Source organism: Oncorhynchus kisutch, linkage group LG1, assembly GCF_002021735.2.
Source record: "Oncorhynchus kisutch isolate 150728-3 linkage group LG1, Okis_V2, whole genome shotgun sequence".
NCBI lineage: Eukaryota > Metazoa > Chordata > Actinopteri > Salmoniformes > Salmonidae > Oncorhynchus > Oncorhynchus kisutch.
This window is the reverse complement of record NC_034174.2, coordinates 30190741-30207620: the sequence shown is the minus strand read 5'-3', so window position 1 is coordinate 30207620 and position 16880 is coordinate 30190741. Positions and strand designations below refer to the sequence as shown.

Here is a 16880-nt window from a genome sequence, read left to right as displayed (position 1 = left end):
CAGAAACACCTGAGTGACGCCCAGAACTGTTACTACAGATCACAGCTAATCACAACTAAGTGCTTTACATGGTAAGTACTGTCACCTTGTCCTTCCACTGTCACCTCATTCACCACCAATGGGACTTGATGAGGACTGGGAGGTGGGGGGTGTTAAAATGTGTGACCCCTCAAAAACACTGACCTCATAAGCCCCTGGCTGCTTCAGCTCATTTCAATAACAATCTCTACAGGGATGGGGACTCTAATCTCAGAAGAGCAGAGTGTGGTATTTCTAAAGAGTGGTATTCCAATGGAAGTGTGGCTTATTTCCCTATACAGAGTGGGCAATGGGGGCTGAGAGAGGATAAACGCCCTACTTAACTGGGAGAATGGGGGTGAAAATATGGAGAGAGGGAGAGAGGAGAGAGGGAAGGAGGAGAGAGGAGAGAGGGAAGGAGGAGAGAGCAGAGAGGGAAGGAGGAGAGAGCAGAGAGGGAAGGAGCAGAGAGCAGAGAGGGAAGGAGCAGAGAGGGAAGGAGGAGAGAGCAGAGAGTGAAGGAGGAGAGAGCAGAGAGGGAAGGAGGAGAGAGGGAAGGAGAAGAGAGGGAAGGAGGAGAGAGGGAAGGAGGAGAGAGGGAAGGAGGAGAGAGGGAAGGAGGAGAGAGGGAAGGAGGAGAGAGGGAAGGAGGAGAGAGGGAAGGAGCAGAGAGGGAAGGAGGAGAGAGCAGAGAGGGAAGGAGGAGAGAGCAGAGAGGGAAGGAGGAGAGAGGGAAGGAGGAGAGAGCAGAGAGGGAAGGAGGAGAGAGGGAAGGAGGAGAGAGCAGAGAGGGAAGGAGTAGAGAGGGAAGGAGGAGAGAGCAGAGAGGGAAGGAGGAGAGAGGGAAGGAGGAGAGAGTAGAGAGGGAAGGAGGAGAGAGGGAAGGAGGATAGAGCAGAGAGGGAAGGAGGAGAGAGGGAAGGAGGAGAGAAGAAAGGTGGAAAGGGTGAAAGGTAAGACAGAGGAGAGGGGGAAGGGGAAAGAATGGGTCAGAAGTAAAGTTGGGGTTAGGTGTCACTCTTTCCAGGCTCTGTGTGTGTGTGTGTGTGTGTGTGTGTGTGTGTGTGTGTGTGTGTGTGTGTGTGTGTGTGTGTGAGAGAGAGAGAAGCAAGAGGAGGATGAGGAAAAGGAGAGATTAATCACAGACTACTGTGTGCGTGTGTGAAGGAGGAGGAAGAGGAGGATGAGGACAGATCAATCTCAGACTGGTGTGTAATTAAAGGCACTGTGTCACGATCATGTTACATTTTACACCAGCGACACTCTAACCTGGTTCCCATCCCCTTTAATGAGCCCATCATCATACTGACCTCACCAAGCTGTTAACTCAGCCTTTCCACTGTTGTGCGTGATTGTACGCCTTACAACTAAAACGTTAACTAAATATTGCTCCATTTCAGCTGTTATTAACTTGTCTGTATGGAGCATTTTCTGACTGAAGTTGTACAAATGAGTCATGAGGACTGATGAATCCCTGTGGGTCCTTAACTCTCTGTGTTCCACTGTGGCACCAGACAAAGGGAGTGAGTGAGGGAGGGAGTGAGGGTCTGACAGAGAGGTGGTGGTGATGGTGGTTAGAGTAGCAGCAGAGCAGACCTGAGGTTTGGATGAAAACAGTTCAAAACATACAAGAGTACCCCCAAAGGAGAGGTCAGTCATGAGTCAGACAGCTTTTCACCCCTCCCATGCTACTTACTGGCAGGGTGTATAGGACTGTGACAGGTCACTCACACTGACGTAAGAGCTTGACTGATGCTTTACTGAATCAATGTGCTACAGACACAGGAACACACCACTCAACTACTGAAGAGAACAGGATACACACACATGCAGGCACAGCACACACAAACTCGTGCATGCACTTACGCACTTGTGCACACATGCGCCACATTAACACACACCCGTTAACAGCTCTCTCTGCACATTAGTCTCAGACAGCTTGTCAGAGGCCCAGCGCCAGACACATGCTACAGCCATGATGTCATCACTGTGAGACAGAGCATCTGGGTTGCAGAATGCAATCTCGCTTCTGTTTTCCTCCACACACGTGTCATTTACCTGATGACATCACGGCACATACACACAGACATCTAGTCAACTAGTAGCAGCAAGAGCCACAAGTTCATATTTGATATAATCAGTAGACAGGCCAAACTCTCCCTCTCTTTATGGCTGTGGTTGTAGCAGAGTAAGATGATCTAGAAAGTTAGTCACAGTGTTGCTGATGATACAATAGTGTTCAATTTACGACTTCGACACACACGCATGCACAAAAACACACATACACACACACATAATACGAGCCCCCAGACTGACTCACCAGCCATCTGCATCAGCAGAGAAAAGCAGGCGTAACAGAGATGACATTGCTTATAGATGCTGATCTAAGGTCTGTTTTGATTTCTTCCCCTAATGGTTAAGGTTAGGCTTGGGGAAGGGAAAGCTGATCCTAGATATGTACACCAGAGTGGGAGGAGGGTTTGAAAGGAGGTGTAGAGGATGGATTGAGGGAGGTATAGGGGGGTGGAGGGATGTATAGGGGGATGGAGGAAGGTATAGGGGGATGGAGGAAGGTATAGGAGGATTGAGGGAGGTATAGGGGGATGCAAGGAGGGAGGTATAGGGGGATGGAAGGAGGGAGGTATAGGGGGGATGGATGGAGGTATAAGGGGATGGAAGGAGGGAGGAATAGGGGGATGGAGGGAGGTGAGGTATAGGGGGATGGAAGGAGGGAGGTATAAGGGGATGGAAGGAGGTATAAGGGGATGGAAGGAGGGAGGTATAAGGGGATGGAAGGAGGTATAAGGGGATGGAAGGAGGGAGGTATAGGGGGTGGACAGAGGTATAGGGGGAAGGAGGTATAGGGGGATGGAGGGAGGTATAGGGGGAAGGAGGTATAGGGGGATGGAGGGAGGGAGGTATAGGGGGATGGAGGGAGGTATAGGGGGATGGAGGGAGGTATAGGGGGATGGAGGGAGGTATAGGGGGATGGAGGGAGGTATAGGGGGATGGAGGGAGGTATAGGGGGATGGAGGGAGGTATAGGGGGATGGAGGGAGGGAGGTAAAGGGGGATGGAGGAAGGAAGGTATAGGGGGTGGAGGGAGGGCGGTATAGGGGGATGGAGGGAGGGAGGTATAGGGGGTGGAGGGAGGGCGGTATAGGGGGATGGAGGGAGGGAGGTATAGGGGGTGGAGGGAGGGCGGTATAGGGGGATGGAGGGAGGGAGGTATAGGGGGAAGGAGGGAGGGAGGTATAGGGGGATGGAGGTATAGGGGGATGGAGGGAGGGAGGTATAGGGGAGATGGAAGGAGGTAGGAATATGGGTATGGAAGGAGAGAGGTATAGGGGAGATGGAGGGAGGGAGGTATAGGGGGATGGAGGGAGGGAGGGAGGTATAGGGGAGATGGAAGGAGGGAGGTATAGGGGGAGGGAGGGAGGTATAGGGGGGATGCAAGGAGGGAGGAATAGGGGGATGGAAGGAGAGAGGTATAGGGGAGATGGAGGGAGGGAGGTATAGGGGGATGTAGGGAGGTATAGGGGGATGGAAGGAGGGAGGTATAGGGGGTGGAGGGAGGGAGGTATAGGGGGATGGAAGGAGGGAGGTATAGGGGAGATGGAGGGAGGGAGGTATAGGGGGATGGAGGGAGGGAGGTATAGGGGGATGGAGGGAGGGAGGAATAGGGGGATGGAGGGAGGTATAGGGGTGGAAGGAGGGAGGTATAGGGTGTGGAAGGAGGGAGGTATAGGGGGTGGAAGGAGGGAGGTATAGGGGGTGGAAGGAGGGAGATATAGGGGGATGGAGGGAGTTATAGGGGGTAGATTGAGGGAGGTATTGGGGGATGGGGGTATAGGGGGTAATGAGGTACAGGGGGATGGAGGAAGGTGTGAGATGGATAGAGGGAGGAATAGGTGGAAGGAGGTATAGGGGGTAATGAGGTACAGGGGGATGGAGGAAGGTGTGAGATGGGGCTTGTACATTTTGTCCGTAGTCTAGTAACTCTTGCAGCACAGTGTATGGAGCTGGTTTTATGGGGGACATAAAATAAGAGAAGAATGTTGAATACAGACCCAGACTAATACGCACACACACACAAAAAAACCCACAGAAACCTGTCTCATAAGTATTTCAACATTACTCGGCCCAATTCCCCCATAACCCTAAATACTGTCCTAGTATTACCCAATCTCTCTCTCTCTGACACAGCCTCTTAAACACACCATCATTACAGCTCCTGGAGTTACTTTGTGGTAGCTCAGTAACTATCAGGAAGTAGCTCTCGTTGCTTGGAGCAGAGGACCCCTGGCCGGACTACAGTGGGATGATGTGTGTGTGGATAGGGGTTTTGGGGGAGATAGGAAGGTATGTGTGTATCAGTATATTTGTGTACAGTATCTGTATGTTATTGATGCCAGGGCTGCTTTGCCAGCAGGAAGTGAATGCAGTACTGTATTGGGGGACCATATGGTGTTAGGGGGTCAGTGAAGGACATTTGTTCAGCTCTGTGAACCACCTTTACCGTTTGGACTTCTTGTGACACATCAATGAAACAAACTAGTGTTTCTAGCCAGGACCAGGACTTGAACTGTGGCCCCTCTAATCAGGTCTGACGATACACTGTAAGCCCAGGTCTATATTACTACATAAACTATGGTTCATACTTCACAAAGATGCCCAGGAGAATACGGGGGAGAGAAGGACACGTCCAAAAACTATACTGTCAGAGTCACCTAGGTACAGTAGTCATAGCGACTCCCAGCAATCACAGTTACCACCAAACAGAGAGGAAATAGTCAAATGGAGGAGAGGTGTTTCATTTGGCTGCAGCATGTGGCGTTTTGCATGTAGACACGTGTGCTTTAGCAATGTGGAAACTAACAGGCAGGTATCCTAGTGGTTAGAGCGTTGGACCAGTAACCGAAAGGTTGCTAGATCGAATCCCTGAGCTGACAAGGTAAACATCTCTTGTTCTGCCCACTGCTCCCCAGTAGGCCATCATTGTAAATAAGAATTTGTTTGACATGCCTATTTAAAAATAAAAAATAAATGGCTAAATATTTGTTTTAAATTTTTAAATCCCTCTGTTGACAATTCAATTCAGAGGCATGAGAGAGTGTGTATCTAACCTATTTCTTAGGGCTGTGTGTGTTCCTTCAGGGTCCAGACGGTGTGACTCACAACAGCGGGGCTGGAGCCCAAACATTCAAAGCCATTTATGTATTTGTATGTGTGTGCGTGAGAGAGCGTGTACATATGTGCAGACAGACGTGTGTGTGTGTGTGCGTATGCTTGTGTATGTAGGTGTGTGTGTGTGTGTGTGTGTGTGTGTGTGTGTGTGTGTGTAACTCACAGGTAATGCTCTTGCTAGGTGTCGTCAGGTCCGGCTGTGAGAGACTGTTGTTGTTGTTGCCGTTCTCTGCGTCTCCTAGCAACCCCTCTGGTTTAACCTTTGGCCTCTCGATGAGGGGCTCCATGCTCCTGTCCAAATCTGGAGGTAACAGAGAGAGAGGAGAGACAGACAGAGGGACAGGACCAATGTTCCCTCTAAGCTGCGTGGGCGCACAGCTCCCCTCAGACTGCCACACTGAAGAAATGACGCGCAGAGAAGCACAAGATTGAACTTCACTCAACTTTCTAGAGTTTTCCCCATTAGTTAACACTATCACTGTTTCCCCGTTAGTTAACACTATCACCACGACGTCATTTCCGGTCACAACTTGCAGACTTGTTTTCGAGTTGCTGTGCGTTTTGTTGCCAACCTATTTTTCTACCTGACAACTTTACGGTTTTTACTTTTTAATTACCGTTCATATTTCTGTTTTTTTTTCCTCAACTTTTTCACTCCGGACGCTTTATCTGGACACGATTCGTCAGGACCTCCAACAGCCGAAGCTAAGTAGTAACATTAACATGATGCCTTCTAATTGCAGTCGCTGTACTCGCCTTACGGCGAGGATAGCTGTGCTACAAGCCCAGCTTCAGACGCAATCGTTAGGCAAGGGTAATTTCAGTGTAGGAAAGGATGAAACAGCGTCTGTGCCACCAGTAAGTACAGATAGTAGTATAAATCCCCTCGCACAGTCCCCGCAGCCGGACAACTTTCTCACGGTTTCTGGAAGGAAATGCTGTAGGAACGCTCAACCGGTGTCGCTCATTCAGCAGACAGAAACTTTAAACCGGTTTTCCCCATTAAGCAGCGAGTCGGAGTCAGAGGCCGAGTCTTCTCTGGTCTCTACTCCTCCCGTTACGGGGTCTGAGACGCCGAAGCTTCCCACCATTAGCTCTGACAAATTGAAAACTCTAGTCATTGGCGACTCCATTACCCTTAGACTTAAAACGAATCATCCAGCGATCATACACTGTTTACCAGGGGGCAGGGCTACCGATGTTAAGGCTTATCTGAAGATGGTGCTGGCTAAAGCTAAAACTGGCGAGTGTAGAGAGTATAGAGATATTGTTATCCACGTCGGCACCAACGTTGTTAGGATGAAACAGTCAGAGGTCACCAAGTGCAACATAGCTTCAGCATGTAAATCAGCTAGAAAGATGTGTCGGCATCGAGTAATTGTCTCTGGCCCCCTCCCAGATAGGGGGAGTGATGAGCTCTACAGCAGTCTCACAACTCAATCGCTGGTTGAAAACTGTTTTCTGGCCCTCCCAAAAGATAGAATTTGTAGATAATTGGCCCTCTTTCTGGGACTCACCCACAAACAGGACCAAGCCTGACCTGCTGAGGAGTGATGGACTCCATCCTAGCTGGAGGGGTGCTCTCATCTTATCTACCAACATAGACAGGGCTCTAACTCCTCTAGCTCCACAATGAAATAGGGTGCAGGCCAGGCAGCAGGCTGTTAGCCAGCCTGACAGCATAGTGGAGTCTGCCACTAGCACAGTCAGTGTAGTCAGCTCAGCTATCACCATTGAGACCGTGTCTGTGCCTCAACCTAGGTTGGGCAAAACTAAACATGGCGGTGTTCGCCTTAGCAATCTCACTAGGATAAAGACCACCTCCATTCCTGTCATTATTGAAAGAGATCATGATACCTCACATCTCAAAATAGGGCTACTTAATGTTAGATCCCTTACTTCAAAGGCAATTATAGTCAATGAACTAATCACTGATCATAATCTTGATGTGATTGGCCTGACTGAAACATGGCTTAAGCCTGATGAATTTACTGTGTTAAATGAGGCCTCACCTCCTGGCTACACTAGTGAATATATCCCCTGTGCATCCCGCAAAGGCGGAGGTGTTGCTAACATTTACAATAGCAAATTTCAATTTACAAAACAAAAATGCCGTTTTCGTCTTTTGAGCTTCTAGTCATGAAATCTATGCAGCCTACTCAATCACTTTTTATAGCTACTGTTTACAGGCCTCCTGGGCCATATACAGCGTTCCTCACTGAGTTCCCTGAATTCCTATCGGACCTTGTAGTCATAGCAGATAATATTCTAATCTTTGGTGACTTTAATATTCACATGGAAAAGTCCACAGACCCACTCCAAAAGGCTTTCGGAGCCATCATCGACTCAGTGGGTTTTGTCCAACATGTCTCTGGACCCACTCACTGTCACAGTCATACGCTGGACCTAGTTTTGTCCCATGGAATAAATGTTGTGGATCTTAATGTTTTTCCTCATAATTCTGGACTATCGCACCACCATTTTATTACGTTTGCAATTGCAACAAATAATCTGCTCAGACCCCAACCAAGGAACATCAAAAGTCGTGCTATAAATTCACAGACAACACAAAGATTCCTTGATGTCCTTCCAGATTCCCTCTGTCTACCCAAGGACGCCAGAGGACAAAAATCAGTTAACCACCTAACTGAGGAACTCAATTTAACCTTGCGCAATACCCTAGATGCAGTTGCACCCCTAAAAACTAAAAACATTTCTCATAAGAAACTAGCTCCCTGGTACACAGAAAATACCAGAGCTCTGAAGCAAGCTTCCAGAAAATTGGAACGGAAATGGCGCCACGCCAAACTGGAAGTCTTCCGACTAGCTTGGAAAGACAGTACCGTGCAGTACCGAAGAGCCCTTACTGCTGCTCGATCATCCTATTTTTCTAACTTAATTGAGGAAAATAAGAACAATCCGAAATTCCTTTTTAGATACTGTCGCAAAGCTAACTAAAAAGCAGCATTCCCCAAGAGAGGATGACTTTCACTTTAGCAGTGATAAATTCATGAACTTCTTTGAGGAAAAGATTATGATTATTAGAAAGTAAATTACGGACTCCTCTTTAAATCTGCATATTCCTTCAAAGCTCAGTTGTCCTGAGTCTGCACAACTCTCCCAGGACCTAGGATCAAGAGAGACGCTCAAGTGTTTTAGTACTATATCTCTTGACACAATGATGAAAATAATCATGGCCTCTAAACCTTCAAGCTGCATACTGGACCCTATTCCAACTAAACTACTGAAAGAGCTGCTTCCTGTGCTTGGCCCTCCTATGTTGAACATAATAAACGGCTCTCTATCCACCGGATGTGTACCAAACTCACTAAAAGTGGCAGTAATAAAGCCGCTCTTGAAAAAGCCAAACCTTGACCCAGAAAATATAAAAAACTAAATCGGCCTATATCGAATCTTCCATTCCTCTCAAAATTTTTTGAAAAGGCTGTTGCGCAGCAACTTACTGCCTTCCTGAAGACAAACAATGTATACGAAATGCTTCAGTCTGGTTTTAGACCCCATCATAGCACTGAGACGGCACTTGTGAAGGTGGTAAATGACATTTTAATGGCATCGGACCGAGGCTCTGCATCTGTCCTCGTGCTCCTAGACCTTAGTGCTGCTTTTGATACCATCGATCACCACATTCTTTTGGAGAGAATCTGACAATTAATCTTAATGGTTGTACAGTCGTCTCAAATAAAACTGTGAAGGACCTCGGCGTTACTCTGGACCCTGATCTCTCTTTTGAAGAACATATCAAGACCATTTCAAGGACAGCTTTTTTCCATCTACGTAACATTGCAAAAATCAGAAACTTTCTGTCCAAAAATGATGCAGAAAAATTAATCCATGCTTTTGTCACTTCTAGTTTAGACTACTGCAATGCTCTACTTTCCAGCTACCCGGATAAATCACTACATAAACTTCAGTTGGTGCTAAATACGTGATTCGTCAGGACCTCCAACAGCCGAAGCTAAGTAGTAACATTAACATGATGCTTTATCTGGACGTGGTTCGTCAGGACCTCCAACAGCCGAAGCTAAGTAGTAACATTAACATGATGCTTTATCTGGACGTGGTTTGTCAGGACCTCCAACAGCCGAAGCTAAGTAGTAACATTAACATGATGCCTTCTAATTGCAGTCGCTGTACTCTGTATACGCTGTATAATATACAGGAGAACGATCGCCTTATGGTGAGGATAGCTGTGCTGCAAGCCCAGCTTCAGAAGTCATCGTTAGGCAAGGGTAATTTCAGTGTAGGAAAGGATGAAACAGCGTCTGTGCCACCAGTAAGTACAGATAGTAAAGTTAGTATAAATCCCCTCGCCGGTCCCCGCAGCCGGACAACTTTCTCATGGTTTCTGGAGGGAAATGCTGTAGGAATGCTCAACCGGTGTCGCTCATTCAGCTGACAGAAACTTTCAACCGGTTTTCCCCATTAAGCAGCGGGTCGGAGTCAGAGGCCGAGTCTTCTCTGGTCTCTACTCCTCCCGTTACGGGGCCTGAGACGCCGAAGCTTCCCACCATTAGCTCTGACAAATTGAAAACCCTAGTCATTGGCGACTCCATTACCCGCAGTATTAGACTTAAAACGAATCATCCAGCGATCATACACTGTTTACCAGGGGGCAGGGCTACTGATGTTAAGGCTAATCTGAAGACGGTGCTGGCTAAAGCTAAAACTGGCGAGTGTAGAGAGTATAGAGATATTGTTATCCACGTCGGCACCAACGTTGTTAGGATGAAACAGTCAGAGGTCACCAAGCGCAACATAGCTTCAGCATGTAAATCAGCTAGAAAGATGTGTCGGCATCGAGTAATTGTCTCTGGCCCCCTCCCAGTTAGGGGGAGTGATGAGCTCTACAGCAGAGTCTCACAACTCAATCGCTGGTTGAAAACTGTTTTCTGCCCCTCCCAAAAGATAGAATTTGTAGATAATTGCCCCTCCTTCTGGGACTCACCCACAAACAGGACCAAGCCTGGCCTGTTGAGAAGTGACTGACTCCATCCTATCTGGAGGGGTGCTTTCATCTTATCTACCAACATAGACAGGGCTCTAACTCCTCTAGCTCCACAATGAAATAGGGTGCAGGCCAGGCAGCAGGCTGTTAGCCAGCCTGCCAGCTTAGTGGAGTCTGCCACTAGCACAGTCCGTGTAGTCAGGTCAACTATCCCCATTGAGTCTGTGCCTCGACCTGGGTCGAAAACTAAACATGGCGGTGTTCGCCTTAGCAATCTCACTAGGATAAAGACCTCCTCCATTCCTGCCATTATTGAAAGAGATCGTGATACCTCACATCTCAAAATAGGGCTAATTAATGTTAGATCCCTTACTTCAAAGGCAGTTATAGTCAATGAACTAATCACTGATCATAATCTTGATGTGATTGGCCTGAAACATGGCTTAAGCCTGATGAATTTACTGTGTTAAACAAGGCCTCACCTCCTGGTTACACTAGTGACCATATCCCCCGTGCATCTCGCAAAGGCGGAGGTGTTGCTAACATTTACGATAGCAAATTTCAATTTACAAAAAAAATGTTGTTTTCGTCTTTTGAGCTTCTCGTCATGAAATCTATGCAGCCTACTCAATCACTTTTTATAGCTACTGTTTACAGGCCTCCTGGATCATATACACCGTTCCTCATTGAGTTCCCTGAATTCCTATCGGACCTTGTAGTCATAGCAGATTATATTCAAATTTTTGGTGACTTTAATATTCACATGGAAAAGTCCACAGACCCACTCCAAAAGGCTTTCGGAGCCATCATCATCTCAGTGGGTTTTGTCCAACATGTCTCTGGACCTATTCACTGTCACAGTCATACTCTGGACCTAGTTTTGTCCAATGGAATAAATGTTGTGGATCTTAATGTTTTTCCTCATAATCCTGGACTATCGGACCACCATTTTATTACGTTTGCAATCGCAACAAATAATCTGCTCAGACCCCAACCAAGGAACATCAAAAGTCGTGCTATAAATTCACAGACAACACAAAAATTCCTTGATGTCCTTCCAGACTCTCTCTGCCTACCCAAGGATGTCAGAGGACAAAAATCAGTTAACCACCTAACTGAGGAACTCAATTTAACCTTGCGCAATACCCTAGATGCAGTTGCACCCCTAAAAACTAAAAACATTTGTCATAAGAAACTAGCTCCCTGGTATACAGAAAATACCCTCTGAAGCAAGCTTCCAGAAAATTGGAACGGAAATGGCGCCACACCAAACTGGAAGTCTTCCGACTACCTTGGAAAGACAGTACCGTGCAGTATCGAAGAGCCCTCACTGCTGCTCGATCATCCTATTTTTCCAACTTAATTGAGGAAAATAAGAACAATCCAAAATATATGTTTTATACTGTCGCAAAGCTAACTAAAAAGCAGCATTCCCCAAGTGAGGATGGCTTTCACTTCAGCAGTAATAAATTCATGAACTTCTTTGAGGAAAAGATCATGATCATTAGAAAGCAAATTACGGACTCCTCTTTAAATCTGCATCAGTTTGTTATATCTGGAGTACTTATCTTGTCTTATCCGGTGTCCTGTGTGAATTTAAGTATGCTCTCTCTAATTCTCTCTCTCTTTCCTTCTCTCTCTCAGAGGACCTGAGCCCTAGGACCATGCCTCAGGACTACCTGGCATGATGACTCCTTGCTGTCCCCAGAGGTGCTGACTTGCTGCGCCCTCGACAACTACTGTGAATATTATTATTTGACCAACAGGGCAACGTTAAAGGGACAGTGCTGTATTTTGAGACGACTGTTAAACTAATTTAAACAGGTACAGCAGTAAACACGCCGGAAGTTACACTGAAGTTACACTGAAGTTACACTGAAGTTACACTGAAGTTACACTGACGTTACACTGAAGTTACACTGAAGTTACACTGAAGCTCAGCAGACCTGAAAATTGCTCAGTGATTAACATTTTTTTGAGGGAACATTGGACAGGACACATATTCATCTGGAGGTAACAGAGAGAGAAGAGACACTGGGACAGGACACACATTCATCTGGAGGTAACAGAGAGAGAAGAGAGACACTGGGACAGGACACACATTCATCTGGAGGTAACAGAGAGAGAAGAGACACTGGGACAGGACACACATTCATCTGGAGGTAACAGAGAGAGAAGAGAAGAGAGACTGGGACAGGACACACATTCATCTGGAGGTAACAGAGAGAGAAGAGAGAGACTGGGACAGGACACACATTCATCTGGAGGTAACAGAGAGAGAAGAGAGACTGGGACAGGACACACATTCATCTGGAGGTAACAGAGAGAGAAGAGAGACTGGGACAGGACACACATTCATCTGGAGGTAACAGAGAGAAGAGAGACTGGGACAGGACACACATTCATCTGGAGGTAACAGAGAGAGAAGAGAGAAACGGGGACAGGACACACATTCATCTGGAGGTAACAGAGAGAGAAGAGAGAGAGTGGGACAGGACACACATTCATCTGGAGGTAACCATGAGAGAAGAGAGAGAGAGACTGGGACAGGACACACATTCATCTGGAGGTAACCATGAGAGAAGAGAGAGAGAGACTGGGACAGGACACACATTCATCTGGAGGTAACAGAGAGAGAAGAGAGACTGGGACAGGACACACATTCATCTGGAGGTAACAGAGAGAGGAGAGAGAAGAGAGAGAGAAACTGGGACAGGACACACATTCATCTGGAGGTAACAGAGAGAGAAGAGAGAGAGAGAAACTGGGACAGGACACATATTCATCTGGAGGTAACAGAGAGAGAAGAGAGACTGGGACAGGACACACATTCATCTGGAGGTAACAGAGAGAGAAGAGAGAGACTGGGACAGGACACACATTCATCTGGAGGTAACAGAGAGAGAAGAGAGAGACTGGGACAGGACACACATTCATCTGGAGGTAACAGAGAGAGAAGAGAGAGAGAAGAGAGAGAAACTGGGACAGGACACACATTCATCTGGAGGTAACAGAGAGAGAAGAGAGAGAAACTGGGACAGGACACACATTCATCTGGAGGTAACAGAGAGAGAAGAGAGAGAAACTGGGACAGGACACACATTCATCTGGAGGTAACAGAGAGAGAAGAGAGAGAAACTGGGACAGGACACACATTCATCTGGAGGTAACAGAGAGAGAAGAGAGACTGGGACAGGACACACATTCATCTGGAGGTAACAGAGAGAGAAGAGAGAGAAACTGGGACAGGACACACATTCATCTGGAGGTAACAGAGAGAGAAGAGAGAAACGGGGACAGGACACACATTCATCTGGAGGTAACAGAGAGAGAAGAGAGAGAGTGGGACAGGACACACATTCATCTGGAGGTAACCATGAGAGAAGAGAGAGAGAGACTGGGACAGGACACACATTCATCTGGAGGTAACCATGAGAGAAGAGAGAGAGAAACTGGGACAGGACACACATTCATCTGGAGGTAACAGAGAGAGAAGAGAGACTGGGACAGGACACACATTCATCTGGAGGTAACAGAGAGAGAAGAGAGAGAGAAACTGGGACAGGACACACATTCATCTGGAGGTAACAGAGAGAGAAGAGAGAGACTGGGACAGGACACACATTCATCTGGAGGTAACAGAGAGAGAAGAGAGAGACTGGGACAGGACACACATTCATCTGGAGGTAACAGAGAGAGAAGAGAGACGGGGACAGGACACACATTCATCTGGAGGTAACAGAGAGAGAAGAGAGAGAGAAACTGGGACAGGACACACATTCATCTGGAGGTAACAGAGAGAGAAGAGAGACTGGGACAGGACACATTCATCTGGGGGTAACAGAGAGAGAAGAGAGACTGGGACAGGACACACATTAATCTGGAGGTAACAGAGAGAGAAGAGAGACTGGGACAGGACACATTCATCTGGGGGTAACAGAGAGAGAAGAGAGAGAAGGGAGACTGGGACAGGACACACATTCATCTGGAGGTAACAGAGAGAGAAGAGAGAGAAGAGAGACTGGGACAGGACACATATTCATCTGGAGGTAACAGAGAGAGAAGAGAGACTGGGACAGGACACATTCATCTGGGGGTAACAGAGAGAGAAGAGAGAGAGAAGAGAGACTGGGACAGGACACACATTCATCTGGAAGTAACAGAGAGAGAAGAGAGACGGGGACAGGACACACATTCATCTGGAGGTAACAGAGAGAGAAGAGAGAGAGAAGAGAGACTAGGACAAAGGCAATACACATTCACAAAGCCTTTATGAAGGCTACTTAAAAAGGCTATAAACTGTTCTACTTGAATTCTTCTGAAGTTATTGAATGTCTCCTCTTCCTCCAGACATGTTGCTGAGAACAGCTGAAACATCAATATTTTATCACTGTAGCTGCTTTGTTCTGTCTTTGATAGAGTTGCCAATGTACTCAAGGACTACCACATATAATACTCATGGACCGAGAACACACACACACACTCTGTTTCATACTGTAGATTCCACTAACAGGACATATCCCTTCTGCCATTGAACGTCTACTGCCATTTCCAACCTTCAAGCTGTTCACTGGATGGGACAGACTGTATAATTACTCCTCTCCCTCAAAGAGAGAGTTGAGTGAGAACATCATTGTGTGAGGGAGTATATGTGTGATGTGTGTGTGTGTGTGTGTGTGTGTGCATCTGGAGACAGTCAAATCCATCCCCTTTTGACTGTTTAGGGGTGTATGTGAAACCTGCATTGAAACCTGCATTGTGTTTGTGAGGACATATATAGTGCATTAAATGTATGAGGCCATATGTATATAGTGCATTAAATGTATGTGAGGCCATATGTATATAGTGCATTAAATGTATGTGAGGCCATATGTATATAGTGCATTAAATGTATGAGGCCATATGTATATAGTGCATTAAATGTATGTGAGGCCATATGTATATAGTGCATTAAATGTATGTGAGGCCATATGTATATAGTGCATTAAATGTATGTGAGGCCATATGTATATAGTGCATTAAATGTATGCGAGTATACATGTTTTATATGCGCCTGCTGGAGCCAGGCGGTCCATAATGAAGCTGTAATTATGCAGGGCAACACACACAGGTTGTGGGCCTCTGAGAGGTGCAGACTCATTCCTGGGCAAATGGGAGCCAGCTGGGTTTGATCTGCCAACACACACACACACACACACACACACATCTCCTGCGGAAGGCCTCAACCACCCCAGCCCCGTTTATTTACTCTACTCTCTCTTCTCTTCTCTATCCTGTCTCTTCCTCCCTCCTGCTTCTCAGTCTCTCACTCTTCTGTCCTCATCTCCTTCCCCTCTATTTTACCACTCTTTCCCCTATCTTTCTTCATCCTTCCCTCACTCCCTCCCATCGTGGTGAAGTAGGTATACATGGACTCCCCTAAGCAGTCAGCTGCTGCCTGCTAACAGTGACCACAGCAGCAGTTCTGATCTACTGCACCTCTACTCACTATTTATCATCCCCATACATCCCCCTCACATAAGATACACAACTTCAAGCCACACACTTCATGAGCCCCTCTTCTCTTTCTCTCTCGCTACTCTTCCTCCCATCTGGACCATAAGACTCCTACTCTCATCAGAAACACACAGGGAAGGGGAAACACATTAGACTACATTATAGAGTGAGACAGATCCTGTTCAAACAGCTTTTCAGAGTGTTTGTTTGTAGAGGAGCCAGAAGGTCCAGGAGAGAGTTCTGAGCAAAGACGCCACGTCTCTACCGCAGGCGCCGTGCCTCTACCGCAGGCGCCGTGCCTCTACCGCAGGCGCCGTGCCTCTACCGCAGGCGCCGCGCCTCTACCGCAGGCGCCGCGCCTCTACCGCAGACGCCACGTCCCTACCGCAAGCGCCACGTCTCTACCGCAGGCGCCACGTCTCTACAGCAGGCGCCGCGTCTCTACCGCAGACGCCACGTCTCTACCGCAGGCGCCACGTCCCTACCGCAGGCGCCACGCCTCTACCGCAGGTGCCATGTCTCTACTGCAGACGCCACGTCTCTACCGCAGGCGTCATGTCTCTACTACAGACACCATGTTGTTTCTCTGTGGTTTATAAAAACCCAAGGTGCCTCACTCGCTAATATTTTCTACTTTTTTAACAGCTTATTTAAAACTGCTGTTGGGAGAACTTTAAAAGCCATCTTTAAAACTACTGTAAACGTCTGCTTTTACGGAAAAGATTGGTTCCTTTGTCCGTAACCACATGTTGCTGTATATTCTTTAACTGTGTTGTTGCAAAATCAAATGTATTTCCACGTAATAATCTCGTTGTGTGTTAACTTTGCTAAAAAAGGTTTCTGGGAAGCTGTGTCTGTCACGACTTCCGCCGAAGTCGGCTCCTCTCCTTGTTCGGGCGGCGTTCGGCGTCACCGGCTTTCTAGTCGGCTCCTCTCCTTGTTCGGGCGGCGTTCGGCATCACCGGCTTTCTAGTCGGCTCCTCTCCTTGTTCGGGCGGCGTTCAGTCACCGGCTTTGTAGTCGGCTCCTCTCCTTGTTCGGGCGGCGTTCGGCGTCACCGGCTTTCTAATCGGCTCCTCTCCTTGTTCGGGCGGCGTTCGGGGTCACCGGCTTTCTAATTGGCTCCTCTCCTTGTTCGGGCGGCGTTCGGCGTCACCGGCTTTCTAATCGGCTCCTCTCCTTGTTCGGGCGGCGTTCGGCGTCACCGGCTTTCT

At 47.5% G+C, this 16880-nt stretch overlaps 1 protein-coding gene across 1 annotated transcript in view; it reads right to left on the bottom strand.

Moving 5' to 3' along the window:
* Nucleotides 1–16880, bottom strand: part of LOC109878049 (myoD family inhibitor) — a 41526-nt gene that overhangs the window by 9667 nt on the left and 14979 nt on the right. The window contains exon 3 of the mRNA XM_031817036.1: nt 5368–5505. Within this exon, the coding sequence (XP_031672896.1) occupies nt 5368–5505 (138 nt within the window). The remainder of the gene's footprint in view (nt 1–5367; nt 5506–16880) is intronic.